Source organism: Caretta caretta, chromosome 4 (genome assembly GCF_965140235.1).
Source record: "Caretta caretta isolate rCarCar2 chromosome 4, rCarCar1.hap1, whole genome shotgun sequence".
In the NCBI taxonomy this organism is placed as follows: Eukaryota; Metazoa; Chordata; order Testudines; family Cheloniidae; genus Caretta; species Caretta caretta.
The window spans coordinates 66,840,693-66,856,031 of NC_134209.1; the positions used below are offsets into that span (position 1 = coordinate 66,840,693).

At 41.4% G+C, this 15,339-nt stretch overlaps 1 protein-coding gene across 3 annotated transcripts in view; it reads left to right on the forward strand.

The window, feature by feature from the left end:
- The window catches only part of ARHGAP10 (Rho GTPase activating protein 10), a 259,765-nt gene that overhangs the window by 194,927 nt on the left and 49,499 nt on the right, over positions 1 to 15,339 (forward strand). For all 3 annotated transcript variants that reach the window (XM_048847264.2, XM_075127725.1, XM_048847266.2), the window contains one exon: positions 4,704 to 4,854. In XM_048847264.2, coding sequence (XP_048703221.1) covers positions 4,704 to 4,854 — 151 coding nt within the window. The remainder of the gene's footprint in view (positions 1 to 4,703; positions 4,855 to 15,339) is intronic.

Consider the following 15,339-nt stretch of genomic DNA (forward strand, 5'->3'; position numbering starts at 1 on the left):
TCCCCATTCCCAGCCAATGGGAGCTGCAGGGGCAGTGCCTGCAGAGAGAGCAGTGTGGTGGAGCCATGTGCCCCCACCAGGGGCCGGAGGGGCACGTTGGCCCCTTCTGAGAGTGACGAGGGGCCGGGGCAGGCAGGTAGCCTGCCTTAGCCCTGCTGTGCCTTCAACTGGGAGCCTTCTGAGGTAAGCACCTCCCGGCCGGAGCCTGCACCCCAACCCGCTGTCCCAGCCCTGACCCCCCTCCTGCACCCCAATACTGCCACAACCCAAAGCCTCCTCCTGCACCCAAACTCCCTCCCAGAACCCGTACCACCTCCTGCACCCCAACACTCTGCCCCAGCCTGGAGCACCCCCAACAGAAACTCCTTTCCAGAGCTTGCACCCCTCACCCCCTCCTGCACCCCACCTCCTGCCCCAGGCTCAGCCTGGAGCCCCCTCCCACACTGCAAACCCCTCAGCCCCAGCCCAGAGCCTGAACCCCCTCCCAACCCTCTTCCCCAGCCCAGTGAAAGTGAGTGAGGGTGGAGGAGAGCGAGTGATGGGGGAGAAAATGGGGGGGCAGGGCTTTGGGGAACAGGGTGTGGGGGGAGATCCTAGGTTGCCCTTAAATTCAAAAAGTGATCTTGGGCATGAAAAGGTTGGAGACCACTGTACTAGTGGAATACAGTTGAAGGAACATGCTGAATTTGGCTTACTACTCTACGAAATGCATCTAGAAACCTTATGGGATCTATGGTTAACAAGCTGAATAACTGCAGTACAGGAACGGTCTTAGCACTGTAGTTATCAAGACTGATTTGTTAGTTGTGGTATGTATCCAAGATGGTTAGTGGTCAGATATTGCCTGACCAACCTTGTCTCTCTAATATCCCGGAACCGACATGGCTACACCAACACTGCATACAAGGAAAGATGAAGTCAGTTACAGGAACTTGGGGAAAGTGAGAAAAGGGATGTCAATGCAGCCACATGTGCACCTTCGATGGTAGAGTTTGGCCCTTCTGCTTGTTTCTCAAACACTGACTCTGAGAAAGTGTGGTGTGAGCTGCAACTTTGGCCTGCAGAGACAGATTGCTATTGTAGAAAAGACAGATCTAGTTATGAAGGGCTACATTATATATCACATTTGTCTAATAAAAAGAGGAAACGACTAAAAAAAAGCTTGACTAGTTGGCCTACATGAAAAGAGGAAAGATGGACCCCAAAACACATGTTCTAGTGCAGTACATTATGACAGAACTTAGTTTTGTGCTGATCTTATACTAAGTAGTCCCTAACATACATACAGTAACATTTTAGCATATAGATATATATATAGAGAGAGCCTGATACTGCAAAACTTAATGCTGTGACTTTTGACAAATAGAGTCCTGCAGAACTATTCACACCAAAAAGCACAGAGCACAGCAGTGTCTGGAGGATTGGGCCCATGGTTAAGTGTGGATTGCTATGAGTGAATTTTTCCACTCTCTATCCAACTAGCTTTTTTTTTGTAGATTGGAGAACTCCTGGAAATTTCTAAAGCCCTCTTCCTCAGCAGTGAGGATGGAGGTGACTATGAAATTTGGCAGAAAACACCATATTGCATAAGACCACAGAAACATTGAAATTGTGTTACTTGTACTCATGTTGTAATTCCTGAGTGTAGGGGGTACAAGCTGAATTGTGCTGTCCAAGAGCTCTCTAGAAGTAATTTGTGTTCCCTAGATTAAAAATACACCATTTCTGGAAACGTTCCCTATTGACCTTCCATACCCCAGAAATAAAACCTCCCATCTGACCTGGCCTGAGCAGCTTGGGGAGGTGGATGAAGGAAGAGACGGGGTTGTGGCTTGATGCCCAACTGTATGCCTTCATAAGTGAGACCAGATTTGCTTGAGCTGGCCTTGAGATGGTTACTTAAGTTGCATGATGCCATTATGAAGCAGCAGTGCATAATTTTGCCACTTCACTAGCTAAGTAATTTTAAAACAAGTTATTTAGTGTATAGCACTTTCCTATGCCATAAGGAAGATGATGACACCTTCATGAAGGAGTTAACATTTAGTATTGCTGATTCCAGCGAGAGGATGAAATTGAGTTTTTCAGGGATCCTAGAAGTAAAGAACTTGAGTTGGTATCTGTCTTGTTTATTTTGTGTGCACATGCACATGTCAGGGGCAGTTGTTTAGTAAACAGTATTGATGGGGATCACAACATGACAGTTTGCAGCAGAGAGTCACAATGTGACCACTTCATGTGTTGCTCCACTTCCCCAGTTCTAAAACAAATTTTTTCCATTATGCTGCTAATTACAGCAGTAGTTATGGATGGGTTCACTTCCTGTATCCACTTCATTAACATACTGCATGTGTTTAGCTCAGTGTTTCACTGAATGTTTTTTTTTAAATAGTTTGCTTATAGTTTCTGTTTTGCTTTTTTGACTTATTTGACTTCTTAGTCCAGTAATTTTACAGGGACATACTGAAATATTTGTGGAGGATCAAAATAGAGAACCGAGGAAATTTAGTACAACTCTTGCAAAGTCAACCTAATATATACAGGCAAGTTGATCTCTTGCAGCACTCCTAGAGAAGGCCTTCTCTTCACACCTAGGGCATCAATTTTGAACTGAGAGGTGTAGATAGGGCTAAACAAACATGCACTGGTGGAATGTAATGTAGTATGTAAGACACTGAATCCTTTAAAAAATTTCTAGGTGGCTTACTGTTTACCAGAGAGCACAAATGCAACAATCAACCCATGGAAATGATGGCATTAGAAGCATTCTCTTTAATTTTTCAGAAGCAAATATTTATCCATAAACTTGTTGAATTCAGCTTTGTTGTATTTACACATAAGAGGGCAGTATGGTACTATTAGCCAAATGCCTTGTGTGCACACATTATATTTTATTATATTATGCATTGCATCATGTTTTAAGAAATGGCTTTAGAACTCTGAGCACAGTTAGAACTTTGTGAGTGGCTCCACGAGTTATAGTGCATCTACACGAGGAACAATGTATAGAGGGAATACCTGGATCGTTTTCTTTTCTACATGTAAATTATTTTGTGCATTTATAGAGCTGTAATTGCAATTGTATGCAGTGGTTTTATTCTCTCAGACAGTCAATATGTATGTAAAAGAAGAGACAGATTCTCTAAAGCTGGCATGGGGAGGTTTAAATTATGTCATGTTGCATCTCAGAGAAGTCAGACAGTGTTTCCAACATCGCTTTCCCTTGGATGCCCTATGCTCCCTTCCAAGTCAGAAGGGTGGTTCTGACCATTTTGCACCATTGCAGCCACCTCTCCTTGGCAGTAGATAAACCTAAATTGATCCCAGAGAGAAGTCAGTGTAAATGTGGGCTCTTGCCTTGAAGATCCTTTTTGTACAATCTAATTCATATTATACATGCGATACTCAGGGTAACCAGGCCAGCCATGTAAGAGTTTCTTTTAATTCAAACAACATGGTGCTCTGAGTGGTTTATCTGAGTGACCACTGCACTTCTCAAGTATTTAGTCACTTGGCTTTTAGCCTCATGCCTTATGCACACCTGGGGCATGTTGTAATAATCCAGAAATGTGTACCCGGGAGTCTCTTTGTTTACAACTTCTTAAATTTCTGCTTTGTAAAAGTTTTTTTTCTCTGAAGGCTTATTACAAACTCCCTCTTTATAACCTCTTGCGGTAATATACAAAATGTTTGTCTCTGTATAACTCCAGTACACAGAAACACCGTACACTATTTAATTATGTTGTTTCTTGTTATACCATTATGCTGTGCTGCTGTATGGTGTAATGGAAACACAATACTTCATTTTTGTAAAGCTATGTGCATATTTACTGTCTCATAGCTGTTGTCTTCAGAGAAATCTATAGTATACTAACTTGCTCACATGAATTTGCCATGATCAAATGTAAAGGGCTGCTATTAAGTGCTATATAGGCATATTGATCAGCTTTTATAAGTAAATCAGCATCATGGACTAGTAAAAAATGCAGGAAACTTGAACATATGTGCATTGCTGCTTTACCCAGAGAGAAATGATATGATGCTTTATGTTGGATATTGATGTTCTAGAGGTAATGAATCAAAAAATAAAATTACTAAAGGAAATGTAATCTCTTGTGTGTGTCTTTGTGAGTATCATCATGGTTAGTAAAAGTACGCCTAACGACTCATTGTTTAATGGCTAATTGAAAACGTTCTATACAATATGCTTCTCCTGCCGCCCTCACAGCAACTCCACCACACACACACCCTCCAAGAGCATGCTATTTTTTTAGGGGTTAATATGATAATATGACTGTCGTAAATTTTGAAAATTAATATGGGTATTATGGCAAAATTACAGGCCCTAAGTGAAATTGTGGAAATTTACTTTTCTGGTTAGTGGTTCGTAGAGTTAATTCATTGTTTTCCCCTAGCTGGCAAGCATGGCTGCACATATTTATTCTTTGGATTAACTGATTTGCTGTCTGGTTAATGTGTAGACAGTGCTTTTGCTTATTTTTATTTTGTATGTATGTATTTATTTAAAAAGCACTCATTAAGGACCCATGACACACTCCCAAAACTTGAAGGAATGGATTTTTGGCTCCTCTCTGCTTTGAATGAAATCCAGAACAAATGTTGTTTGATAATGGTTTATAGTTGCATTGCACAGGTTGCTGTTCATGGTAAATAATTAATACCTCTTGTGTTCTTGATTGCAGATTTTCAGAACCCTGCCTGATGCTACTTTCCCTGAGCCACTCTCTATGTCAATATCTCCTCCAAATGTCCCACCAAGGCAATCAAGAAGACAAGGGCAGCGTAATAAGCGGCCTCTGGCTGTATATAATCTCTGTCTTGAGCTTGATGATGGTAAGATTTTAATTATATTGTCTATCTTGGCAGCAGATGGGTGTTTCTGTATATCTTGTGTGAGTCTACAGTAATTTTCCATTTCACATTTCTGTTTTTTTCTTTTTGTCATTTGAGACATGGAAAGGAGTAGGGAATATTCTTGTACATATTTGAAACTGGGGAATAATTGCCTAAAGTCCCATTCCTGCCCTCTCCTCTCCCCGCCCTTTAAGAAAAAAAAGGCCGTTCCCATTTCTTTGGGGAGATCTGTATGACCTCTACTGAAGATTATGCAACCATGAGATAAATGGAGAGGGAACTAAAATTAAAGCAAATCTTTTATGAGAAGAGCTAATGCACTCTAATGTTAAATTCATCTGGATTAAAGGCTCAGGTCACTCAGTGAACTGCAGAATACTGCTACTGTACTTGAATCTTTAATACCTTGCTGTTCAGTGGCAGTAAATATTTGCATCCTGCTCTGTGCTGCCGAGAAGCAAGAAATCTTGCTGGACATGCAGTGTGCAGCAATATCATATAGTGCAGTATGGTATATACGGTATCCTGCATGTCCTGGCATTTAGCTCAAAACCTGGCCATTTTCTTGAAATCTTCTGGTTTGGTGGCATGTGCAGTTCTAAAAAGGCAAGTAAGTGCTCAGTTTGTATTGCAGCCTGCTCCACTCTAGTCCCTTCCCCTCTCCCTCAATGTAGTTAGTTAATTATTCCTCCACATGAAGAAGCATGAGATCAAGACACAAAGCCCAGTTAACATTAAAGTGAAGAAAATTAAGACTTGAAGGTTATGTACTAGTATGAGACTTATCGATACACTGTCATTACACTGCCTTCCTGCCTTGGTGAATTTGGTAGTTAAAAAGCAGAGATGCTTACTATAGCTGTACATGCAAGTTTAATAAACAAGCTCAGCACAACTGTGTCAGACAGCTGGCTCTGAGAAATGTCCGCAAGAGACTCAGCGTGTTGCAGTACTTTTCAGCTCATTGGTGAGATGGGGAAGCTCTGCTTCTTTCTTCTTTCTTTTTTTTTAAAGACGTATGAAACTAGAGGCATATACTAGAAAAGGTTAATACATTGCTGACTGAAGAATATGCTGACAAACTAAAAGACATTGTAAACAGTTTCTCCAATTATAAATTAATCTTCAATTTAAATATTTTTACACAACTTGAATGGCTGCTGAGCATGTTTGAGGCTGCCACTGCCACCATTTTGAACGCAAACTCTGTTTAGACCCATGAATTCCCACCACACAGTGGCAGCAGCTCACATTAAGGAGCTGATCCTGATCCTAGTGCAGTTGATGGGAGTTTTCTTGTTGACTTCATTGGGAACAGGATTAGGCCCTTAAAACAGTGGTATTGGTAACAAAATAATGATAATCTGAGAGAGATAAGGTGTGTGAGGTGATGTCTTTTATTGGACCATCTTCTGTTGGTGGAAGAGAGAAGCTTCTGAGCTTCACAGAGCTCTTCCTCAGGCCTGGGAAAGATAACCAGAGTGTGAGCTAAATACAAGGTGGGGCAGATTGTCTAACCTTGCCATTTAGCTAAAGAAACAGCCCATATTCCCTCCTGATTTGGGTGTTTTGAAATAAGAAAAAGGCTGACATTTTAGAGCTTGAATATTGCTATGTGTAACATGGTAATTCAGTGCTTGCTGTGATCCCTTTTGAGGCCTGTGGGTTGTGTTGTGGTAATGATTTGATGCAGCATGATAACCTAGTAACATGCCATCGCAGTGGATGGGGATGGGTTCTGTGTTGTCGTGACTCAGATGTCACAATACTGTGATGTAGGGCTTTGTCAGATGATCCTAAAATGTGTTTGGGGGACATTTTTTAAAGCCTGAAAGAATAATTAGGTACCTAACTCCTACTTAGTTAGGGTTGCCAGGTGTCCGGTTTTCAATTGGAACACCCGTGTGAAAAGGGACCCTGGCAGCTCCGGTCAGCATCGCTGACTAGGCCATTAAAAGTTCGATCAGCAGCACAGGGGGGGCTCAGGCAGACTCCCTACCTGCGCTAGCTCTGCGTGGCTCCCAGAAGCGGCCACCAGGTCCTTGCGGCCCTTATATGCATTGTTATACCAATAAATTAAAAACCAGCAGGATCTTATTAAAGAGGAAAAGGCAAAATCCCACATTTATTGTGAATACAGAAAGAATCATAGTAAGCAGTTAGTTATAGCTATAATGTTCCATTATATAAATCTCATATCTATTCACACATTCATTCATACAAACACACACACACAGGTTCTGCAAGGTTGTTATCATAGTTACCAGCCTTAGAGTTGTTCATGCCAAGCCATGTGGCCTGGACATGAGGAGGGAGCAGGGCCTTGTCAGATGCTCATATGATGCTCCTGGAAGTTGGTTTGCAGAATTGGACCCCCAAAGTTCTCACTTTCTAGAGTCCATTTTTATAGGAGTTTCTTCCTATGCCAGTCTATGGGAATTGCTTCATCATGCTGTTGCTGAATCAGTCAGCAGATAGCACATTCCTGATGGCTCCGTGCTGCCAGAAGTTATCTTGTTCTTTGGTTCTCCCATTCTTGAGGCTGTTGGGTGGATTCCAGTCTGCTCTCCGGGGGTCCTCTGGTTATTTCCACTTGACGCCTTCTTCAGCCGATGGACACTGGATTCTTAGGCTGGCACCTCCCTGATCATTCATTTATTATCCACACCAAGCATCCATCCACATACATCCTCTATCTCTATTTTAATCACAATATCAATACAACAAAAGGGCGGGGAGTCTCTGGGTGCTGTTTCTGTTGTTACAGAGTATTGCTTTGAGTCTCTCTCTGTGTGAATTGCTTTGAGAACGGACTCTGTCTTAGAATGTACTAACACAATTAGCAGCTTGCAAGTTTCACACATAGAGGGAGAGAAACAGTACCAAAAACCAAGAGACCTCTTAATTAGTAATACCCTGGAATTTAAACTATGGGGAATCAAACTCATTTGTGATTTTAATACAGAACTTCTTTAATATGATCCAACAGCATGGGCAGCTAGGGAGGCTCCGCGCGCTGCCCTCGCGCCCATGGGTGCCACCCCCACAGCTCCCATTGGCTGGGAGTCTGAGCGATGGTGGGGGCGAGTGAGCGTCAGAGGGAGGGGGGGATGGAGCAAGTGGGGGTGGGGCCTTGGAGAAAGGGTGAGGCCTCGGGAAGGGGTGGGGAAGGGATGTTCAGTTTTGTGCCATTAAAAAGTTGGCAACCCTATACTTCGTGTCAGTAGGACTTGGGTGTCTAACTTCCTTTTGTGCCTTTGAAAAATTCCCCCCTTAATGTACTACATGCATGTTGAAATCAGTGGTACTCACTCAGGACTCTCAGCACCTTGCTCTTAGGAACTGGCTGTTTGATAGGTGGCTTCTCTGTACAGTGTTGCGTATTAACATTGACTTTTCTTTTCATTTGAATTTAGCTGTTCAGTTTTCTGAGAAATTTTTGTCAGTAGCCAATATCCTAATTATTTGACATTGGGTACAATACATACAGTAACACAGAATGTTTAGCCCAGCTATGTCGTTACCTGAAGGATCATTTTGGTGGATGGGAAGCATAATATGTATTACAGCCTCATTAATTATCTAGTCACTGGTTAGACTTGAATAGCTCTAAATATGTTCTTACAAGCTTTCAGTTACTTCATTCTGTGGGGAAAGGAGAAGGAGCAGAAGTTAGCTTGGGCTTTATTCCATATTTTCCTAGTTTCTTGGCTAACAAATACATGTTTTATAACTGCTCTTGAAAGATTTTATATCGTGTGTGTGTTGTAACAGGAAATTAAACATTAAACCATTTCTTCCCCCCCCACACACCTTTTTTTCAAATTCACAATGGCATGAGTTAAGCATAGAGCATTGGCCAATATTTTTTATTTTCTGAATTTGATCAATTTGTCACAACCTTGTTGTTTAAAGAGAGCAGCTAGTTTTTATATATTTATAGAAAAATGTACCTTAAAATTAGTGTGTATGTGTGTGCGTGCGCATATATATATATATATATATATATATATATATATTTCTTATTAACAAAATAATGCATTAAAACTCTGAAATCTCAGCAGTGTGTTTGACACGAAGTAAAACTGTCTCTGTGCTGGAAAATTTCTTGAGCATGTTTCGCTTAGAATTGTTATGCAAACCAGGAAATCATTCGGAAAGAGGAAACAAGCCTTTAACTATCAGCTGCTCCAGGGAGTCAACAGGCTGCAGAGTCCACTCAGTGGATTGAAAGCACAAGTTCTAGGACAGTTTTTCTTTTTCAAAAGCACTCTCAAGTCACAAGGATTCTTGAGTGCACCCAAAATGTTTGCAGCAACTACCCAGACATAGGACTGTAACTGAAGTAAATATTGATAGTCGTAACAGGTTGAAAAACACATTGATTAAAATCTTTATTTTGTCTTCAAGTAATTAGCTGCAGTGGGGTCTGATAGCACATGGATTTTCCTTTCACAGGTAATTAGGTGATATTAAACTGTTTGCAAACAATTCAAGTATTATATTTTACCAACTTGTTGCCAGAAAGGCAAACCAATTCACAACAGAATTTTTTTTTTTTTTTTGAGTTTTTCCATGGTAAGGAAATTATGAAAGCTACATGTTGAAGTATTCCATCCTGTCAGTATTTCAAGTAGAACACTGATTAATGGGGGACTGAGAAGTACTTTGAGATATGGCCTGATCCTCCAGTTTTCACTGCAGAATATTTGTACCAGATTTGCCCGAAAATGTCCTCAGTTTTTACATGGACAGTCAACAAAGTTTCTCAGAAGAAAGCTCTGTTTATATTTCATCCAAGAGACAATTAAAATGTTGTTCCTTCCTAAATTTATTTATTTTTGCATTTTACAGTCCACAGAAAAATGCTCTCAGAGGTAAAATGGGGAAAATCTATTAACCCAGTGCCCCCTCCAACAAATAAAAATAAGAGCCTCGTCCAAAATTATTAAAAATGGAGGTAGGGAATTATCTGTAGCCTGAGAATTGTAATAATCATGGTGGCCTTTAGGACTGGAGAAGCCAAAAGCTACAAGCATGTGGAGTATGGAATGTGGCCCTGAATCATCTCCATTTCTGGCTCTGCTGGTAGAAGTGTTTGTGTAACTGTCAGATGTAAGTTCCCCACACCATGAAGTATCCAATGCCACATAAAGAGTCTCTTTCCATGCACATTTTTATTTCCCAAATATAAGCAAAGTGCTCTCTCACTTTCAGTATGCAAAACAGACCTTGTAGGAATATTCAAAAATAAAAATCGAAAAGGGGGACATGACTAGAATGAAAATAATAAAATAATGAGGGGAATAAGAGGACCAGTGAGCCTAGGTAATAGGGTCAATCTTTCCTGGAGAAAGAGCATCATTAAAAGTCAGATCTCCTGCAATATTCCCCTATCTCTGTAATGCTCCACCTTCTGCACATAGACATGCAAGAGCACATAATACTGTAAGCAGGCCAATTTGGCGTACTAAAAGCCATTAATCCCAGGCATGGAAGCGACTGACATGTACCCTTGCTTCATGCCAGCTGTGCACTATCCAACCTCCATTCAAAAGGTAATATTCCTTACTGAGGCATGCAAGGATGCTTGCAGAATAAACAGCTGAAGCAATAGGCTCAAGTCCTATTAATGAGGAATAATACTGGAGTGAATGAGAGAGCATTTATTTTAATGGGACGTTTTTGTCTCTCTTTTTGGTGGTGTTCAGTGTGAGTGAGAAAAGTCTAGAGATTGGTGTTCTGGAAATAAGGGGTTGATGGGAGAGTTAAGGGAGCCTTCCCCTGTTCTGCTCCTGCTCCTCTTTACCCTTTCTCATTCAGTCTTCCAAATTCTGTTCCTGTTCTCCCATTACCTTCTTCCCCTCCTTTTCCCTATTAGATCCTGTCCTTCTGAGACAGCTCCTGGCTTCTCTTTTAGGCTTTTCATTTCCCCTGACAGTGGAAAGCTGAGACAGACAGATTACCTCCTTCCGTAATTCCAACTACAACTGCTCCTTTCTGGCTAGGAACCAACAGCGGGGTAGAATAGCAGAGTGGGTGCCTGATCAGAAGGTGCTATGGTGGGGACCTGGTGGTTAGGAGTTGAAACTGTAGCCATTACCCTGCTGCCTGGCTGGAGCCCAGCAGATAGAAGAGAATTCCGCTGTCCTGTGAGACGGTGTGAGCAGTAACATACAGGCAAAAATGTCATGCAAGATGTGTAACACTTGGGATACACTCTTAGGAAGTGGGCAGTTGTCTTCTACAAAATGTTTGGTTACTGAATAGATTTAATGTTTAGCTCCTTGAAAAGTGCATTACAATAGACTAATCTCCAAGGCATGGATGATGATAGGGTGGTCCTTGCGTGTAAGAACAGAACATCAACCTCCTGATCATATGGAGGTGGAAAAAGCTGTCTTGGTCATGGCTGCCTTATGTTATCAGCTAGAAACTAGCAAGATGCCGAAATTGTGATCACACATGACAAACACGCACCTTCAGTCACAGGGGCCAATACAAACTTTGCCATATCCTATAGTTGCTTTCCTTAACCTAACAATGTTACCTCAGTCTTCTGTGGATTGAGCCACAGCCGTGACCCTCTCATCCATTCTCAATGAGCTACTATTCACTGAGACAGACTCCTCTTTAGCTATTGCCATTCAAGAAATAGGTCTTGGAGTCATTGTAGATAGTTCTCTGAAAACATCTGCTCAATATGCAGCTGAAGTCTAAAAGCTAACAGAATCTTAGGAATCGTTAGAAAGGGCTAGATAAGACAGAAAATATCATAATACCACTATATAAATCCATGGCATGCCCACCCATTGTATACTGTGAGCATTTCTGGTCCCCCTAAAAAAAGATACACTAGAATTGGGGGGGAATTATGGAGCAAGGCAACAAAAATAATTAAGGGTCTGGAGCAGCTTCTTTATGAGGAGAGATTAAAAAGACTGGTACGGTTTAGCTAGAAAAGAGACAACTAAGAGGGGATATGATAGAGATCTATAAAAATCATAAATTATGTGGAGAAACTAAATAAGGAAGTGTTATTTAACCCGTCACGTGACACAAGAACCAGGAGTCACCCAATGAAATTAATAGATAGCAGGTTTAAAACAAATACAAGGAAGTACTTCTTCACGCAGTACACAGTCAATCTGTGGAACTCATTGCCAGGGGATGTTGTGAAGGCCAAAAGTATAAGTGGGTTCAGTAAAGAATTAGATAAGTTCATGAGGGATAGGCCCATCAATGGCTTTTAGCTAAGACAGTCAGGGATGCAACCCCCACGCTCTGGGTGTCCCTAAACCTCTGACTGCCAGGATGGCAAGGGTTGGATAACTCAATGATTGGCTGCTCTGTTCACTCCCTCTGAAGCACCTGGTATTGGCTACTGTTGGAACACAAGATACAGGGCTAGAGGGACCACTGGTCTGACCCGGAATGGCCGTTCTCTTCTCCGCACCCTCTAATTCAGACAAAATGGAAACAGAGCTGAGTGTAATTGGCATGTTGAAAACACTTCAACATAGGCCTCCTCATTAACCTTTCCAGCAGTCCCCTATATACTGAAAAGGAGGGGAGATACGGGAAACCATTGTGAGGAATGTTAGGGCTTGTTTTCACAACCAGGGTAAGTCGACCTAAGTTATGCTACTGTAGCTATATGAATAACGTAGCTGGAGTCAACATAGCTTAGGTCGACTTACCCCAGTGTCTTCACTGCACTATGTGGACAGGAGATGCTCTCCAGTCAACTTCCCTTACTCTTCTCAGAGAGGTGGAATACTGCGGTCGACCAGAGAGTGCTCTGCCATCAATTTGGCGGGTCTTCACTAGACCCACTAAATTGATCCCTGTAGTGTTGATCTCCCCATAGTGAAGACGAGCCCTGTGTTTTTGTAGCAATATTAGCTTGTTCAATTACTGCTGATGCTTATGTTTCCTTCCAAATGAAGGCAGGAAAGTATTTGTTTTTTTAATACTAAATAGCAAAAGAAAATTGGATAACAAGGTGATATGGTCTCAGTTTGTCAGTTGGGGAGCCTGTATTGAGTGCATGAGCTCTTTCTGCGGTCCATGTCTACCTGGCGCAGGCACTCACAGGAGTTCCACAGCAGCCATCTGGCATGACCCCACTAACTGACAGGATTGCCAAACCCAATACTGCAAAACTCAGAAGGAAAGTCAAAATAAACCCATGATGATGATGTCGTCTGACGAGAAAGGCACCGTAACCCCCTTGCCAGTGCATGTGCCTTTGTTTCACAGCCATGCAATATGGCACCGTGTCCTGAAAAGAACAGAAAACTTTTCATAAAATAGCCCTGGGTTTAAGGATATTTGATGCCATATGAGGAGCACTAATGCTTGCCTACAGTGGAGATTTTTGTACTAGTGTAGTCATGGCACTGCCTTCTCACCAGCAACCATCCTTGCTTTCTCTTCTAGCTGTATCTGCCCCCTTTTGGTGACCTATGGCTCTTCTATAGGAGGTTCCCTACGAGCCTCACCATAGTTTTTCATTCTGATTAATAGAGCCTCCTCTTGTCATTATAATCCTCAAAGAGTAAAGAGAGGAACTCCACACTTTTGTATCTGATTTCTGTTCACACAGTTCCCCTTTGATCTGGCATATCTCAGAATTTAATTATGAGGTCTAAACTGATGCCCCACTCTGGATCTGTGAGTGTGCCTGGAACTGTTTGCCACAGCTTAATGAAGAGATGAAGATTCTTGAAGCATTTCATTTTAAGTTAGCTCAGTGAAAGGTTCACCTACAACTCAGCACATCTGTGTGGTTTTTACTAAAGAAATTGGCAATCTAAAAGTTTTTTATCCTACATTTTAAGGGGGAACCTGAAGAGGAACAGATATAAATGAAGGTAATTCCATGATATTCCATGTGGTAAAAGTGTGGCTGGAAAACCTGTTTTGTTTTATTAAATTTATACAACCACTTTAAAAAAAATTAAAAAGCTTTTGCATGAGTGAGGAAGGAGAAGTGCCCTCAGCTTGTAATGTCTTGCAGATGGAAGACACATTTCCTTTCCCTCGCATTTTGGTTGCAGACCTTAAGCTGCATGAACCAATCTTCAGACAGGTTCTGCCTCTTGATGCTGCTTTTCTAGCATTCCTGAATCATTTTGGGGTTGGGGAAAATAATCTCTCTAATAAAACCCTCTACATTGTGTATAATATATACATGCATTCTTACATACGCACGCACGCACTTTTTTAAATCAATCAAAGCTGGTCGGTCTTTAGGAAAAAAGTGAGGTCAGTCATAGCCATATGTTAAAAATTATTTTAGCATAAAGAAAAATTGGCCTACATAATGTTCTGCAACCCTGACTCTTACTGCACGTGTTTGGAAAAGAAGAATTATTCTGATGGATAAACAAGTTATCTACTGCCCATTATCTGACAGAAATCTGTATTGGTTGCAGTGTGCAACAGTCCTTTTTAACATTTTAATTAATGGAAAACCTAATACTTTTTATGTAGTCTAACTTACATACTAAGATAGCAGTAGAATTCTGTGGGATTTGCTACACAATAACAAAAATCTTTCTCATGTAATGACATGCAGTAATAGAGCTGTCTTTCACACAGTGTACAGGAACCTAATATTCAGACACTAGTATCTCAGGAACCCTGACATTTGTTTTTTGTTTTTGAATCTTAGTGTTATTTGTTAAGGTTTGCTACCAAAATAAAGTAGCTAAATGTCAGCCACCCTTGCTCTGAAGAGTGTCCACATGAGAGGGTTTGGACTGGTTTAATTAAGTCAATTTAGAAACAGATTTAGTGAAATAAGTGCAATTTTTGGGGTGTAGACTGGGTCTGAGTAGTAAGCAGAGTTCTGCTTACACATTTCAGTTGGAAAGAAGATGATTATACTGAGATTACTTTCCTCAGCACTGGATGTTCTTTCTTCAGATCTTAATATAAAAGACTACTCCTGATTTCTGCCATTTGAACATGATCCGTGTGGACTGTAGTGGTGGGAAATCCACCCTTAATGGGAGAGGCATTGGCACAAGAGGCTCACAACCCCTATACTGCTGGAGCTGGCTAGCTAGCACCATCCAAAACTGGGCAGTGTAACGTTGTTGGTTTAGGAGAGTCAAAGCCCTGTTTAGAGATGGGCTGACTTAATATGATCCCAAAGAGCTTCCGTTGTTGAGTCATCTGATGAGCCTTGACCATAATATGAAGCTGCGTTCTTCTGGTCGAATCCCTGAAGTGGGATGTCAGTGCAAACACAGCCACCTTTCCCAGGCTTTCCGGGGTTAGTCTGCCCTTGTTGGCACAGGGGTGCAAATTGCAACAACTGTGCTAATCAAATCCATTATGTGACAGCTGTGGAGGGGCCAAATGGGAGTAGGTTAACTAGTTTTTTCCTCTCTCTTTAGAAGCTTAAATATCTTGTCTCAGAATCTTTTGACTTCTGTTGTGATTATGTAAATG